Below are 16,658 nucleotides of genomic sequence, written 5' to 3'. Positions count from 1 at the left end.
CCTTGAATTTATTTAGTTATCAAGTTGCCCCAATCTCCTATTTGGGTCCAGTAGCACCTTAGAGACCAGCTAGATTTCCAGGGCGTGAGCTTTCAAGAGTCAAGGCTCCCTTTATCAGATACTGTAAACTACCTAGAGTTCCTGCAAGGCAAAAAGGCACCTAATACATGTTCTAAATAAATATAATTGAGAGAAAGGCTTTTAAACTTTGGTCAGCAAAGTGGCAGGATATAGGATAAGGCAAGCAACAGTGTCTGTCTACCTGCTGCTAGTTCCAAGAGTGCTGATCACCTGTTATGGCTTCATCCAGAGTCATTCTGACTCAACAAACAACTTGTTCGCATACACCTCCAACCATGTGAATACCACAGATCCATTTGCAGAATGATCTTGGCTAGATCAGTGTTCCTGACTGGCCCACAGAATTGAAAAGGTGGGATCACTATTTCACAGGTCCTTATACACTGTTGATTAAAAGTCACTTTTCAAGCCATATCAAAGACAAGGAAAGGATCTTGTTCTCCCCTACTGTAAAGGGTAGGTGAGTTAGCACAAAAATTTTAAGTACAAGGAATAGTATTCAAGATAGTAATACAAAACATTCCTCTTGTTATTCCCCAGCAGGAGTTCTATAGTTGATACAAAAAAGAAAAGTTTGTTGTACATTGACTGAAGCGGGACTACTCTAGAATCAGAGTTTGCTGACTCCAGCCTCCATTATCACCAGTACTGTACATCAAATTACAAGCCTGTATACAATAGCAGTCACTATGAGTTGCAACCCTGTCTATTATTTTGAAAGTAGCAAATGTGCAATAGCTAATACTCAGGCTCAGCTCAGACACCACATCAAACTGCAGTTTGCTAAGCACAGTTTAGAACTCAAACCACAATTTGAGCTTTCAAGCACACAGCAGACTGTTTAGTTACATGTCTGCTTTCCTTTTCTGGCCTCAGAGTAAAAAATTCATTTGTGATTCCATGCTCTAACAACATTAGGTGTTCAAGCGATAATCTACACTTTGTTAATTGAGAAATTATGCTGTACTTAGTTAGCACATGTAACGGTTTGCATACCTATTTTAAACCATGGTTTCCACTTCAAGGTTTTTTGAACAGTTACCAAAACAGGCTTATCAATACAGACACCGTGCCAAAGCATAAAGTGATATTTGAATTGACAAAGAAGGTATATAAGAATGAAAGAACTCAAAAGTGTATTAAGAATTCTTCTATGCAAAGGCCTCTTGGGAAAAAATTCAAAAGCAATCAGTAGTATTTGCAACTCAATTATTGGAAGACAAGCTAATTCGATTATGGAAGGTGCACTTGGTGCTATTGCATTTTCACAGCAATATCCAAATTAAACATAAGGAAAATATTTCTTTTAGAGGATATGACACTTATTCTAGGAAATTAAACAGATTGAAAAGAAAAGCCTTATACACATGCCAGACAGCAAACCCATTCAGGAACAGCAACATCAATAGTATTTATTTAAAATATCTTTTATCACGGAAATATCATTTATGACCAATCTTTCCCCTCCCCCAGCAATGAAAAATAACATCAGGATTTCCTCTCTGAATACCAGTTATAAAGAAAGCTTCAGTATATCCAAAACAGTTTGTAGGACTGCAAGTTTCCAGTTTGCTTATTTAGTGGACAGCACTATCCATTTTTAAATCAGCTTTGTTCTTGTCGTTCTTCACAGAGTAGATGAAATAGGTTAATGTGTCCTTTTCATTCACTGGAATAGTCCGAAAATGACATCCAATTATCTGTAAGAAAAAATTCAAGGACATTAAATGTTAACTATATGACTAAGACTGTATATGAAATGCATTTATAATTTATTTGCTGATATAGCTGCATCTAATCTTAGTTCTAAGTAGACATGGGCACGAAACGGAAAAAGCCCCAAACGAGAGTTTTGTGTTTCATCGTGATCCATGAAACTTCACAAAACTGACACGTTTGCCAAAATGATTCGTTAATTTCATGATTCGTCAGAACCCAGGGCATTTCAACGGCCCCCTTTATTCTTGGAGATGCTAAACTCACAGGGAGACTTCAGCAGGCTCTCCTCCACCCACCCTCCCAGTTTGCAATACGATGATTGGGAAGGGTCGGAAGGGAAGTGCTGCCAGAGTGCTGGATCAGAGGAGGATGAAGGAAGAATCGGCTGTGGTGGAACTGGGCCGGGAAGTCAGAGTGAGGGATGGGCTGGGATGGAGGAAAAAAGGCTCCTTCACCCAAAGACCTTCCCACAACAAGGCCAAGAGCTGGAAATAAGAGGCTTCTTACAATCTCTTTAAAGCAGCAGCAGCCAAAAGCACAATCCCAAATCCTTCCACACACTCTTCCACTCCAATCGCAGCAAAACGTTGACATAGATCAGAACAGGAGGTCTGTGGTTGGCTGACAGACCTGCCTAACAGGGTTTGGAGGGGTGAGATTGGTGTGCCCATAGCTACAGAAGGCCCACCTCCTTGGTTGCCTAGAGGATTGACCCCCAGCTCCTGGCTGTATGGGGCAGAATGGAAGCTCTACAGATGGCTAGAAGAGCTGCCAATCAAGGGTAAGTGGGCTATGATTGGGGTTTCCAATAGCAACAAAAAGTCTGGGCCCATTGTTGCCTAGGGAATCAATGGATCGGCGCCAGCCTGTCTGCAGTTATGAATTGTTCATGAAGCTAATCAAACAGGCCAAAAAGTCATGAATTTTGTGATAATTTCGTGATAACCGAGGCCCCACAAAACGCTGTTTTGCAACACATGAAATGGCCCGTTTCATGACGAAATTTGCTTCGTATTTCAATTCGTGCTCATGTCTAGTTCTAAGAAACAAGCTCAGAACTGACACATTCTACAGGCTTTTTTTGCAGTTGCACGCAAAGAGCAAAAGTCAGTCCACGTAACATTTTTTTCCTAAAAGGGGCATATCACTTCTGTGTCATATCTTTATCCCATTTCATCCAGACCAAAATATCACACGGAGCCCAAAACAGCCCAATCCAAAAGTTATTCCAAACTGTCCAAACAAATGACAGCTTTAATGTTTAACTAGGAATTCTGGACCAATAAGAGTTATTTTCCAATTATCTATTTCATTGCAAACAGCAACACTGAGGAGAAAATAGCTCTGAATCACTTGATCCAGCCATGTCATGAACTCTAGGTAAGGAGTAATGTTTTCCTGCCAAGACAGGCAGAATTAAGAGAATACTTATTAAGTCACTAATGTTTTTGTATTAAACTGACAATTAAAAATTAATGTCGCTGGAACACAACAGTATTCACCCAAGAGTTCATAAATAATTCTAGTAAGAAATTCTGGTATTTTAGGAAGACCATGCAACATCAAAACCAGCTTTCCTAACCGTGGATGAGGAACTTTACTGCAGTCTTAGTACCTGATGATGGACACCTTTGTACTGTAGATTTCCGTAATTTTTAATCTTTAATTTTACTCTGTCTTAACTTTGTATTTTTATTGATTTGACTTGCCCTGAGCCTGTCTGTGGGGAGGGCAGGATATAAATTTGATAAAATAAATAAAAGTAGTCAATGCAACACCAGCACCAAGTGAACTGGAGTGTAAAGTTGGATACCCAGAAAATCAGAGGCCCATTTGTGTAACTTCCACACCACATCAACTGGCAGAAAGGGTTGTTTAATCTACAGCTGCACTGGCCACGCTGCAGAAATATTACAGTGGTTTCAGAACAGGGAAGCGTTCATCTAGTTTTTAAAATCTTTGATAGTATCAACAGAATGTATGTGATGGCAATCTTGATAAAGCCCCTTATCTAAAAATTCCTCAGAAATGAAAACAGGTGCTGTTCTGGTCTAATATTTAGTTAAGAAAACCATAAATGAGCTAAACCTGGTATTTTCCACAATGGAAAAAAATATTTATAAATATAGTTCCCCCTCCCACAAGACCTGTATTAAGATTGGTGCTGTTTAATTATTCATAAACCATCTGCATGATCATTTATCAATGAAGCATGAGATAGCCAACTTAATAGATGCCAAGCAGACTACAGATCTCCCAAAACCTCTTATCATCCAGTTCCGCAAGGGCATCTAGGAACAGAGAAATAACGCCCCCCCTCCCCCTCCACCGCTCAATCCTTAAGATAGGCAAATGTATGTTGATGGGATCACTGCTACAACTTCTGACAAGTAATGCCAAAAGTTCTGTTTATCCTGATCCTCTAAATTTCACTGATTGTTCCCAAGCACTACTGTTCTAGAACTGAACAATCTCTGTTCTTTCGCAGCATTTTTCATAATCTCATTTCCATCTTAGTTCTGAGATACCGCTGAGAATTCTAGCTGTTTTTCCTGTACTTTTTCCAGATTTACAATATATGAGATGGATTGAAAGATTCCTTTCCCTTAAGCAAGGCTTCAGCTGTTATGTATCCAACATCTCTTTTCTGGTTCCTTATCACCAGTTCAAATCCCACCATCATATATATGAAGTTAGTACTTCTCAGCCTTGCATCCAACGACTTGTACATACTTACCACCAAATCTGACCTATCACTCTAATGACCGGACAACCAGTTTGGAGAACTTTCTGGAGTTCAACAAAGTCAGTTTGGGATATGAGCACCCTAAATATTTGGTTTCATTGAGATCTGGACTAACGCTCCCAGGAAGTTCCATAGCTATCAGTATGAAAGCAAAAAAACATAGTTAAGGATGTAGTTATGAATGAAGTCAGGGAGAAAATAGGAAGGATGAAGTAGTCAGCAGAGGGAAAAGACAGAGAATATTTAATATATAACAATTAGTGAATTATCATATACCATATATACAGATTTACATTTAGTGACGTTACAATCTGCACGTACTTCAACAAGCTGTGCTTTGTTAAGCCCTGGTCTAGTCTGTAACTTGAAGTGCCTCTTGTATCTTCTTAGTGTATTTACTTGCAACTGAAACAAATCAACCTGGAAAGAAAACAACAGGATTCTTTAATCTGAGCACTAGCCGGCAAGTTACCTCCCTGATGAAGATGCAGCTTGAAAACTGCCTCTCTAATTTTCCCCCCCTACATCGTGATATATTGCATTGATTCTACTGCATTGCATTGAGAGGTTCTAACACATGACAACTCCCATCATGAAGAGGTGGTGCTGAAATGCTCCATCCTAGGCCAAAGAGCTATGTGATGGCCCCCATCCAACAGGGTTGCAGCGGTGGCAGAAGACACCACATGAAGGAAGTTTCAAATGGTTTCCACATGAGGAAGTTAACATGTACCTCAGTCCCAACATTATGCAAAACTAAGCTCTTTTTAAAGTTTTGATACTGATATTAAAACATGGTCATTTACATTTCTTCCACACTCCCAAACTCTCTTTTTTAAGAAGGTAAACCTAAGCATAAATACTGTCATGAAACATGACCTAGCACATATAGCATGTGAGAGTCAATAGTTTAAAAAGTGCTTGAGCCCCTAATAGTAACCCTAGATTTTGAACAAAGCATTATTTTCAAGAGACCGGTATAAGAATCTTTGATATGTCTAGAATTGCAAGAACTATTAATCTACCTCTGGAGTATCAACATCTTGCACGGGTGAGTCACCATCATCATCACTGCCTTTTCTCTTTCTTCTGTTTCGGACACTTTGGATTAAGTTTTTGTGAAAGTCACAAATATAAAGATGTCTTGCCTAAAAGTTTAAAGAGACATGTTAACAATATGCCACACAAGTGGAGTAAACTTCTTTATTGTGTATGCTGCACCCAAATGTCAGCAAGTCGACGATTATCATGTCAACATCTTACTGTAAAACATAGGTAAATCCCAAACACTTTTGACTGTATCCAAACCTACCAGAGGCAATTTGGTGCATTAAAAAGTTACTGCAGTGCGGCCGACTTGGCTCAGGAAATGGCCTTTCACCACTGTATTACTCCCACTGGCCAAGTAAAGACTACAATAGAAGCCTTTTTACATAGGTAGCCAGGAGGAGCTGAAATGACACGATGAAGTGGGGTTTCCCCCCAGTTTTTGCTGCTAAGTTGCAAACTTTAAATAAAATTTAAAATGCTCAAGGCCAAATTCTAGGATTATTTTCTATATACATGCATTTCTTTGATTTCAAAATCTGGTACTAAAGATGCTGTAAAAAATGTACCTATTTTTTGGGTTTACAGAGACACTTCGGAATCTCAAACTCTTTGAAGCTACGTAAAAACAATATCCAGATAGCACATCTTAAGCATCTCCACAAATCCACTGAGATTTTAACACACAAGCGGGATTTAGGACTACACCTGCCACTGCAATCCTAAACACACTCACCTCTGAACTCCGGTGGTAGTTCACAGCAAACAAACACAGGAGCAGGCTGTAAATCTTACACTTGAAAAGCATCTCTCTCAAAAGCCAGGATCCTAATATCACAACTAGCGCGCAAGCAAAGCAATACAAACTGAAAACATTCTCCAAAAGCAGAACCTTTACATGATCTCTTGAGAACAAACAGCAAATGCAGTGACTTTTATTAGAAACCTGTATTTGCTGTTAGCATTTAACAACACACTTTGACTGTGTCAGTACCAAAAAGGGGGGAGGGGGAAGGATTCCTGACACTGGTGCACATTAACTGGAATGAACAAGTATTCGCTGAGCATTAGGCAGCCATAAGCCGACAGACATTTACTCCGCAGGTTAACGTGCTCCGACTTGAGGAATATCTTATTTCACTAAATGACTCCCCCCCCCCTCGTGTTTTTCATTTAATATTTAGGAGGAAAGAGGAGGGTGGTCAACTTGGATGTACATATGGTTGCCGATGTTTCACATTCAGAAAAGGGGTTATGAAGAACCTGATGGCTGCCAAGGGGAAGAAGACCCAGCAGCAAACTCGGACGTGCAACACTGCAGCACCAGGCAAAGCAGCCAAGGACTGCCCTCTCAAGAGAAACAGAAGCACTCCACGAAACACACACACACACACACACACACACACGGAGAAAGAGAAAGCAGAACCCGAATGAAGTGTGATTTGCTCCCTAGCCCGATTTCTTAAGCAGAGAAGTTCACATGATCTCCCTTTCCTAGAAAGAAAACACCTTGGCGCGTTGAGGGGAAGAAGGGAGAAAAGAGAGAGGGATGGGAAACTGAAACATGGGAGGAGGAAGGAAAGGCGGCGGCGGAGGAGGCTACTTCTCCCGCACTCACAAAGACCAGGAGCAGAAGCGGCTCGGCTTTTGCAACGTCAGCCATGCAGCCAACTGTTCCAAGAGCAAACAAAACCGGGAATCGGCGGGGCTCGAGAGGAAAGAAAGCAGCAGCAGCAGCAGCCCTACTGCGGGGATAACACCACCAGGGACTCTGTTCGCGCTCTGAGCCGGGCACTCTAGGAGCGGTATATAAGCACACTCTTATTGTGGTTATTATTATTGTGGTTGTTGCCCACCACAGGGAACTAGGAAGGCTGCATCCAAGCCTGTTGCCCCCGAGAGCCCCTTCTCGCGCATTTCGAAGAAAGAAACGTCACTCGCCGGGGCTGCGGGAAAGCAAAGCAGGCTCCGACGGAGCGCCGAACCCGAGCCGGGTTTGCTCCAAAGCTGAAGAGCGCGCGAAGGCAGCCGTGCGGCGTCTCCCTGTCCCTGCTCGCTTTTGTTTCCTACTCCCCACCCCGAGAGTGCGTTGGAGGGAGAGGGAGGAGGCGGCGGCCCCCAAGCGCCCTGGCCCCCTCCCCACACACGCACACCCCCGCCCGGCGCGGAGGAGACCGGAGCCGGCCGGGGCCACTTACGCTCTTGTCCAGCTCGATCTTCACCTTCTTCTGCGAGATGCTCTTCTGGATCCGCTTGCTGAAGCTGGCGTTGCCCGCCGCCCGCCCGCACCGCTCCCCTTCCTCGCGCAGGCAGCACAGCTGGCCCGCGCCGGGGCCGCCCGCAGCAACCGTCGCCGCCGCCGCCGCCGCCCCGGGGGGTCCGGCCGGGCCCGCTGCCGTGGCGGCCGCAGAGGCAGCGCCGAGCCCGGCCGGGGGCGGCGGTAGGGGCGGCGGTGGCGGCAAGACCTCGACGGCCGCCGCCGCGTTGGCGACCACGGTGGGGACTGCGGCGGCTTCCCCCCCACCGCGGGTGGCTTCGTCGGGGCCGAAGCCGTTCATCCCGCGCGGCGGCTGCCTGGAGACTCGAGTCGCTCGGCGGTGCCGGTGCTGCTGGTGGTGCCGCCGCCTTCCCCTTTGTCAAGAGGGCAGCTCCGTTCGCGCCCTCCAGGCGCCCTCTCAGCGCAACTCCCGCTTCGCCCTCAGTCCGAGCCGAGCCGGCCTCCGCTTGGTGCGAAGAGCAGCCAGGAGCCTGCTCGCCTCGCCGGGCACCGCTCTAAGCGCCGGTCCGAGCAGCAAGCGGCGGGCTTCGCCTCCTGCCCCGGGCGCGTGCCAGAGACTTTTCAGCTGTCCCTCTTCGGCTGTCGCAGCCCAGCGGTCCCGGCAACAACCTGCGCCGCTGCGCCCGCTCTGGATACGTGTGTCCCTCGGTGTGTTTTTTTCTCTTTCTCCGCCTTCCCTCTTCTTCCACAGTCGCGGGGCGCTCACGGGAAAGGTAGTCCTCTCACGCCTCCCCGCCTTAAGGGAGCGGTTGGTCGCGGACTACAAATCCCGAAAGGCACCGCCGCCCTCCCCTGTTAATCTATTTACTAAGCGGCGGCGGAGGGCAGCGCTGGCCGCGGCACGCGCGCTCTCGCCGGCGGCTTCGCTGGCCGGGGCGAGATTGCGGAGGAGCCGGGAAAGCTGCGTCAGCGCGAGGTGCGCTGGCGCCGCGGTCGCCCTCATCGGCACGGGTGCCCAAGTCGCCTTCCTCGTGCCACACGGACGCGCCATCACAGGGCTGCTCTGCGACGCACGCCCACACGGGAGGCGGCGCTTCCGACCCCCCTCCGCCGCTGCCAGAGGAGGCTCCAGGCAGCCGTTAGGATTTGAAATCTCGAGGCTTGGAGAAAGTTGACAATGGAGCAGCTGCAGGCACAACGCCCTGCCAAGCCGCCGCCCCCGCCGCAGTAACCTGTCCTGCTGCGCTCACCGACTCCATGCGGACTTTGCAGCTGCTGCCCATTGAAGACAGGGCAGAGCGGTGCAAAATCGCACGCTTTGGTCATTGCAGCCGCCAGGGCACACGCAGATGCACATTCACTCGGATCTTTTGCCCGCCTTCATGTGAGAATCCTGTTTTTCTTTCCGTGTGGATATCCCTTGGACAGCGTCAGCCACAGCTTTGTTCATGCGTATTGAGAAAACGCCATCAGGGACCAAGTCGACTGCACGAGTTAATTTTGTCACGTGTGAATTTGCCGTGCAATGAGTTTTTCATTCTTTTTGTGAGAAATGGGAGGAGGGTATCCGGGATGACGAAGAAATAATTTTACTCTTGCAAACGGCGCAGTCTTAATACGTAGATTTTTTTTAAAAAAAAACCAAACTTTCAGGCTTAAAAAAGAGTGTTTCAAAGTGTATGCCTGGTGAGAGAAAGTCTAACGAGGTAAGGTGGGGAAAGGTGGCTGATGAGACAGTCCCAGTGACACACAACAATCTTGCAATTAACAATGAGAAACCCACTTAAGTACAAGTTGTATTTACTACACAGTAAGATTAGACCACCCTGATGCCTGAACTTCAAGGCTCCACGTTGCATGGAGGCTGCACACCACAGCTTCCCATTTGTTTCATATTTTCTCTTGAGGCCATGGCCTTTTTTGCGGGGACGTCAGGTTTTCTTCCAAATTCCTGACTATTAACTTCCCCTTCATATTTCAATGAGGCATTTCAAGGGTTCTCTTCTGAAAAAAAGGGGGGGGGATTTGGAAGAGAACCCTTGAAACACCTCGTTGAAATCTGAAGGGGGAGTTAACCAGAATTCGGAAGAAAACACCAAGATGTGTGGAGCCAAATGTGGCAAAAATCTCCTGTGCAAAAACAGCCTATCCTTATTCTGAGGCTTTGAAAAATATGTACTCTGGAAGTCTTGAAAACTTTAATTGGGATGGCCTTGAAAGCTCCCAATTCTTGCCTTTTTCATTTGTGGGCTAAAGGTTGAAGCAGAGGTCTAGCCCACCCTTTTAAATTCAGAAACGTATTTTGGAAAGCAGACAGTTGAAATAAACTATTTGCTACAGTAACCTTCAAATCAAAACAAACTGGTAGGTCCGGAATCAAGCTACTTTTCCAGCACAGTCATATGCATGTTCATTCAGATGTGAGTCCTATTCTGTTCAACAAGGCTTACTTCCAACTGTGAATCAGATTGAAGTTTAAAACATTTTTTGGGGTTCACAAATAATCCCTACATTCATTATGTGGGAATATCTTTTAAAAAATAAAACTCATAATGTGATGTTTAACTAAGGGTATACAGTCCTTGGTATTCTACAACTGGGAGGACATTCAGGATTTAAGGGAGTCCCGTCTCCTTGAAATTTCTGACAAGTAGAGTTGCGGGGGGGGGGGGGACCTGGCACTTCCCTGGAATGTTTTCCTCACATGCACCTGAAGCAAGTGACATCATCGGGCCAGCCTGGTGCACACTTTCTGGGGTTGGCTGCTGGTGGCAGATTGCCAGGGATTTGTCAGCAGGCAGCAGACCTAACCCCCAGGAGATTGCCCAGCTTCAGGTGGCAGCTAGGAAGCCTACTGACAAGTCACCCCAGTACTGAGGATCAAATCCCTGACCCCTCCAGATCTCAAAAAATGGATATAGGGCAAACAGAAATCAAACTCAACCTTAAGGAATTGGCTGATTGCATTGAATGCATGCCATAGATCTGTGCATATATTATAAATATACCTATACAAGTAGGGGACACACAGGGCCATATTATTCATGAGGTTGACTAGGGTGAAGCCTAGGGGCCTCACAGGGACTAGGGGCCTGTCAATTTATATTAAACCAATTATCTATAAATTATATTTAATAAATTAAAAAAATATTTACTTCAAAATATTACAGTATTGAACAATCATACCCCCCAAATGTGCTTTCCTGAAGAGTTCTACTCACGCAATAAAAATATTTTTAAAATTGTGAATAGAATTCTTCAGGAGACCCTCAAATGGGTATAGGGCTATGTACTGTAGGGTCAGGCTGTCAGCTGTAGTGGGGTGAAAGACTGAAGTGCTGGAGGGGGCCCAAAATAACTGAAAGCTTAGGGGTCCGGCCATGGGTTAATACGGCCCTGAGGACTCACAAGGATTGGGGGGGGGATCACATTTTCCTCACTATTTCTTCTTTCCCTCCCTGGCAACTTCCATATCCTCTCGTTTCCAGCTTTCTTCTCTCCTTGCCACCAACTAGCTAACCTGCATTTGTTCCCGTCTTCAGTTTTTCCTGCATTCCTCACCCTGGCAGCCTCTCCCTAGGAAAAGACTGGTCAGGTTGCATGGTGACCACCACCACCAGGCCCAGTTGCATGATGGCCATCACTGGACTAAGTCTCTGGTGAGTCCTGCCTCCATGACAGGGGAAGGAGACAAGTTATTTTGGCCTCTAAGTCTACCCCTGCTCCCCTTCACTTCGGTTGCTTTGCTTTACAGAAATTAAGGCCTGGAAGACTTGGCAATATTACTGTGGTTGCCTAGCAATCTTCAAAATGGTGACAGAACTCAATAGGCATTCTTTTCTCAAAGCTACAGACATTATTTCTATTATTTTGGGGAGTTTTAATCAGCCGATACATGGATAGAGAAATCTAGATTTTAGATTTTTCTGCCAACTTAGATGTTCCTTCAAGTTTGTTGAGAAATTCCCACTATCTGTCCCTAGATCCATTTTGAAGTTCCGTTCTTCCACACTATACAACACGGTTTAGATTTAGATATGTGAAAAAGTTGCCTATATGGGGCAGTTTTATGTCCTAATTTTCACGTATGAACCTGTTTTGCTCCTCAGATCCTTCCTCTTGTTGCACCCTCCCTTCAAGCTGCCTGTTTAGCCAGAGGCCTAGTCTTTGTCAGTTACATCTCTAGCATTATGGACTCACCCCAGAGGAATGGGTGGTCCCTATACTGTCCACCTTTCATAATAAATGTAAGGCCATTACTTTTAGGAGGGCATTTTACACTTACATTCATAAGGTAAGTTAGTATTATAAAAGGGTATTAAGAGGGTATTATTTGGAGGAAAACTTGTATCACTATGTTTTTTGTGCTGGTTTCTTGCAACTGTTTGTTTGTAGGTCAGGTTCTTTTGTGAGTTGCCCCGGTTTATGAAAAAGATCATACATAAACATTTTAAAAAATTAATTGGAGAAGGAATAGGATGATAATGTTATGGTGAAGGTTGGGATTTTAAAAGCCATTTAAGAAGAGGTAGCAGCGTGCTACGTAGTTTGACCAAGATAGTCTTTACTCCAATCTTCTATTGACAGACTGAACCTGATTGGCCTTCTAAATGCAGTTACTACATAGAAGTCATCAGAGAAACAGGATTAAGAAAACAACTTATATTCATGGCTAGGGATAGGAGAAATAAGGAGTTTGAGTAAAGAGGCTTAAAACTATTTATAAGCAGGGCTTTTTTTCAGCTGGAACACAGTGGAACGGAGTTCCAGCACCTCTTGAAAATGGTCACATGGCCGGTGGCCCCGCCTCCTGATCTCCAGACAGGGGAGTTGAGATCGCTCTCTGTGCCATGGCGTGGAGGGCGATCTAAACTCCCCTCTGTCCGGAGATCAGGAGGCAGGGCCACCGGCCATGTGACCCTTTTCACTGAGGCTGATTTAAACATTAAAAAACTCCCCCCCCCCCCGTTGCAGCTGACCCAAAGTGACATCATTGCGCGGTCCCGGAAGTGTGCGTGCACTTTATGCACATGTGGTACCAGGTTGCGCATGTGCTGGCATTGGCAACCCACTGAGTTCCACCACCTCTTTTCCCAGAAAAAAGCCCTGTTTATAAGCACACAGATTTTGCTGAGCACATTTAGTTTTAACATTTCAGATGTTAACCTTGGGTCCCCAGAACAGTTATCAGCCCAGTTTGTATTCTTGAGGTGAATACTGGCCTTCTCTCAAACTCGGGATTCTCTCAGTATAAATGTGAGCCACTCTCTGAAACCACAAATATTTCCCTAGCTTCCCTCAGAAACTGGGCCATGAGACAACTTCAGTCTCCTTCTCAAGCGTTCACTATGCTGACAAAAATTAGACTCAGTACAGTCCTAAGCAGGGTTACTCCAATCGAAGCCCTTTGAAATCAATGGGCTTAAACTGGAGTAACTCATCTAAGGTTTGTACTCATCTAAAGTTTGTTCCCATCTTCAGCTTTTGTTTGATTCCCCATCCTCCGCTTGAAGCCAGCTGGGTGACCTTGGGTCAGTCACAGCTCTCTCAGAGCTCTCTCAGCCCCACCCACCTCACAGGTTGATTGTTGTGGGGATAATAATAACATACTTTGTAAACTGCTCTGAGTGGGTGTTAAGTTGTCCTGAAGGGTGGTATATAAATCGAATGTTGTTGTTATCTTCCTGCTTTCCTCACCTTGGCAGCCTCTGGAGACATAAACCTTTTCTCCTCACCTTTACTGGTTCAGCCTGCTTACTCTGAGACAGGACTCCCATCTCTCTCTGTAAAGGCCCAACTAGACATTATAGCATCTCTAGGGATTGTCACCATTTTAGAGCCTAATGTGGGCATTTAAAAATGCTGCAAGATCAACACTCTTGTTCCTCATCCCGCACCTTTTCAAGTGCAGAAACAGGTTCCCCTGAAAAGGTGTGAAGGGGGGAGACAAGAGCACTTGGTCCTTCCTCACTGCTTACCCAGTTAGGATCAGGGCCTTGTGACATTTTTAAATCGTATGCATTCAGCTATGAAATGGCAGTCATGTCTCTGGGTTGTGCCTGAAGACACCATAACATCTAGTTGTGCCCTGAAGGTTCAGACCCTATCTGAACTGAGCTGACAGAGTAACATTTTTTTCTTTCTCACTCCCTCTTCTTGTCTGGCTTCTTCAGCCATCCATGTGCCCTCATTGGTTATTAACTGTTCTCCACATACACCAAACAGGCATATAGGGCACTAGTCACTGACAGAAAGGGAAGGCCCTCTGCCCATCCATCACAGTTGTGTTCTTGAGGTGGTGGTGAGAAAGGCTTTTTTAAAAAATTCACCTAAATTAAGCATAGACTGAGAGCCAAGCTACAAGTGACACCTGACACAGGTTGGACACTTGTCAGCTTCCCTCAAGTTTTGATGGGAAATGTAGGCATCCTGGTCTTGCAGCTGTAATGGAGAGCCAAGCTGTAAAACCAGGATACCTACATTTCCCATCAAAACTTGAGGGAAGCTGACAAGTGTCACTTGTAGCTTGGCTCTGATGCCTCCTTCTGCAGAGTTCTTCTCTCATACTGCCCTATTTATGCTAGAATGGCAGCTTTCATCATAACCATTGTCTTCAAATGCATCCAAAATAATGGCTAGGATGTTGGACTCTGAATGGGGGAGCCTGATTCAAACTCTCACTCTTCCAGAAAGTCTCTCTGTTGAATGTATCACACAGGGTTATTGTGAGGGGGAAGGATAACTGGAAGAAGGGTGGGATAAAAATAAGTAAATCCCTCTCCTCTATTATGGCAAATTAGTTCATTGCCACAAACCCAACTAATAAATGACATCCAGCACTGGTATTAAACCATAAGCAAATACATAATGAGTCATATAAAATACAGAATGACTTAAAGAAACGAAGTTCTCCTGGCTTCATTAAAATTAATTAGTTCGATCAAATTGTGTCTTATTACATTCTGTTCCTCGTTGACAATTTAAAATGGTACAAAAGACGGAAACATTGTACTCAAGCTAGTACCCTTTGTGTAATATGTTGGAGAGTCATATTTTTCTAGCCCTGCTTCTATGCATAATCACAGCTAGGCATGTACTAGGTCTTAGACTGCATCTTGATAAACGTAATTTTTAAAAATCATTTGTTAGATTTTAGATTTCAGATAAAACTACATACAAGCAGCTTCTTTCACAGGTTTACTTGGAAGCAAGTTAGTAAGATTTAGTTTTTAAAAGTTACAGGTAGGTAAATGTACAGAAGATTGTAGCCATAAGAACCCTACAAGGGGTAGTGCGAAACGAGCCTTTTAGATATAAAGGTCATCATTCAGAAGTATTTTGTTCAAGAGAGCAAAGTTACTGTGACAGGCTACATACTGTTTTGAGTTTACTAGCATAGAGCTGAAAAAAGTGAACTACTTTCATATTTAGCAACAACTACTATAAATGACCATGAAGCTAACTAGCAAATGGATAATATTTGCCCTTGTAATTAGAGTATCCTGCAATGAAAAATACCTGTTTAGTATTCATACCTTGTATTTGTGATGAATACTTGACACCTTTTCTAACCTTGTGATCTATCAACAGCTGTTAACTAGGGCAGCTCAACTTTCAGTGGTTGTACTCCTGATTACCAGCTGCTGGGGACCGTAGGGCTGACAGAATACAATCTAGAAACCCTGCCTTTATTTTTAACACTGTCGATTCAGTGGGACAGATTAACAGCACAATTCTTAAAACACTTCCTTGGGATTAAGCCCCACTGAGCTGACATAAACAGGATTCTAAGCGCACCTGTTTAGGATTGTTCTCTTAGGGCCAAGCTACAAGTGACGAATGACACTTGAACAGCAAGTGGATTGAGTGGAGCGCAAGTGAACAGGGAGAAACACACTTGCCGTTCAAGTGTCATTCGTCACTTGTAGCTTCGCCCTTAGTGTCTGAGGAGTGTACAGCCAAAATATACATAAACTTTCCACGCAAGGAAACCGATGTAACAAAAATGCTATTCTTCAGCCCTTTGTAGCTACAGTGATGAGAAGCTGGAGCCCAGAATGACCTAGTAGCGAGGTGTCTGTTTTTAGTCTACACCTTCCAGAACACTGTTTTGATCTATTGTGTTTGTTCACACAAACTGAAAGACTCATATGCTTCCTTTTGAACTTTGAAATAGAATTTACTGCTACATCTTTGGGGTTTTCTCAACTCTCCTACTAAATAGGTGCCAATCCTCACATTTAAGTTACCACAGAAGCTTTTTGAATGCTTCTTTACATCTAGAGCTCAGAATGAATGAGGTGGATAGAAGAAAAGGAAAAGCTGGGATGTCACAGACCTTGGTCTGAAACAAGTACTGGTTGAACAAAAGAAGCAGGCCTAATTTGCTTTAGTTTTTATATTTGCAAAACATGTACAAGTTACTTGCTTAGCTAAATTCTTGCTGTTCCATTCTTGGAGACAGGTAAGTTACAATAGTTGGATGGATGCCCAGAATAAATATCTCGGCAACTTGTTCTTTGACAAGTACAAAGTTTGTTACATTTATTTCATGAGAAAGGGTCTTTTATTGCTCAGAAAGGAACTCATGTCATTGGAATTGGAGGATTTTGATATGGCCATGCAGGTTTCACGTAATTGAGCCTATATTAAGCAGTCACACACACACAAACCCCTGAATCTCTCATACTTGGGCTGCATGGCACCATTTAATGTTTCTGAAAGCCCTTTGGTGAAATTCTTAAAATTGGCTTTTACAAGTGGGGACCTTCAAGGACTTGCAGGGGCATCTCATTTCCCCTCCTTCACCATGTTCACTTTCTCTTCCTGACCCCGCCCCCCGTACCC

At 44.4% G+C, this 16,658-nt stretch overlaps 1 protein-coding gene across 1 annotated transcript; it reads right to left on the bottom strand.

Annotated features, from left to right (window-relative positions):
- Nucleotides 1-1,523: 1,523 nt before the first annotated feature.
- SAP30 (Sin3A associated protein 30) lies at nucleotides 1,524-8,590 on the bottom strand. The gene is made up of 4 exons (XM_054990134.1): nucleotides 7,792-8,590; nucleotides 5,572-5,694; nucleotides 4,868-4,966; nucleotides 1,524-1,781 (listed from the first exon to the last, which is right to left on the bottom strand). Exons 1-4 carry the CDS (start codon nucleotides 8,149-8,151, stop codon nucleotides 1,659-1,661), a joined length of 705 nt encoding a protein of 234 aa, XP_054846109.1. The 5' UTR covers nucleotides 8,152-8,590; the 3' UTR covers nucleotides 1,524-1,658.
- Between the last annotated feature and the right edge of the window lie 8,068 nt (nucleotides 8,591-16,658).

Source organism: Eublepharis macularius, chromosome 10 (genome assembly GCF_028583425.1).
Source record: "Eublepharis macularius isolate TG4126 chromosome 10, MPM_Emac_v1.0, whole genome shotgun sequence".
Taxonomy (NCBI): domain Eukaryota; kingdom Metazoa; phylum Chordata; class Lepidosauria; order Squamata; family Eublepharidae; genus Eublepharis; species Eublepharis macularius.
This window is presented reverse-complemented; position numbering and strand designations above follow the sequence as displayed.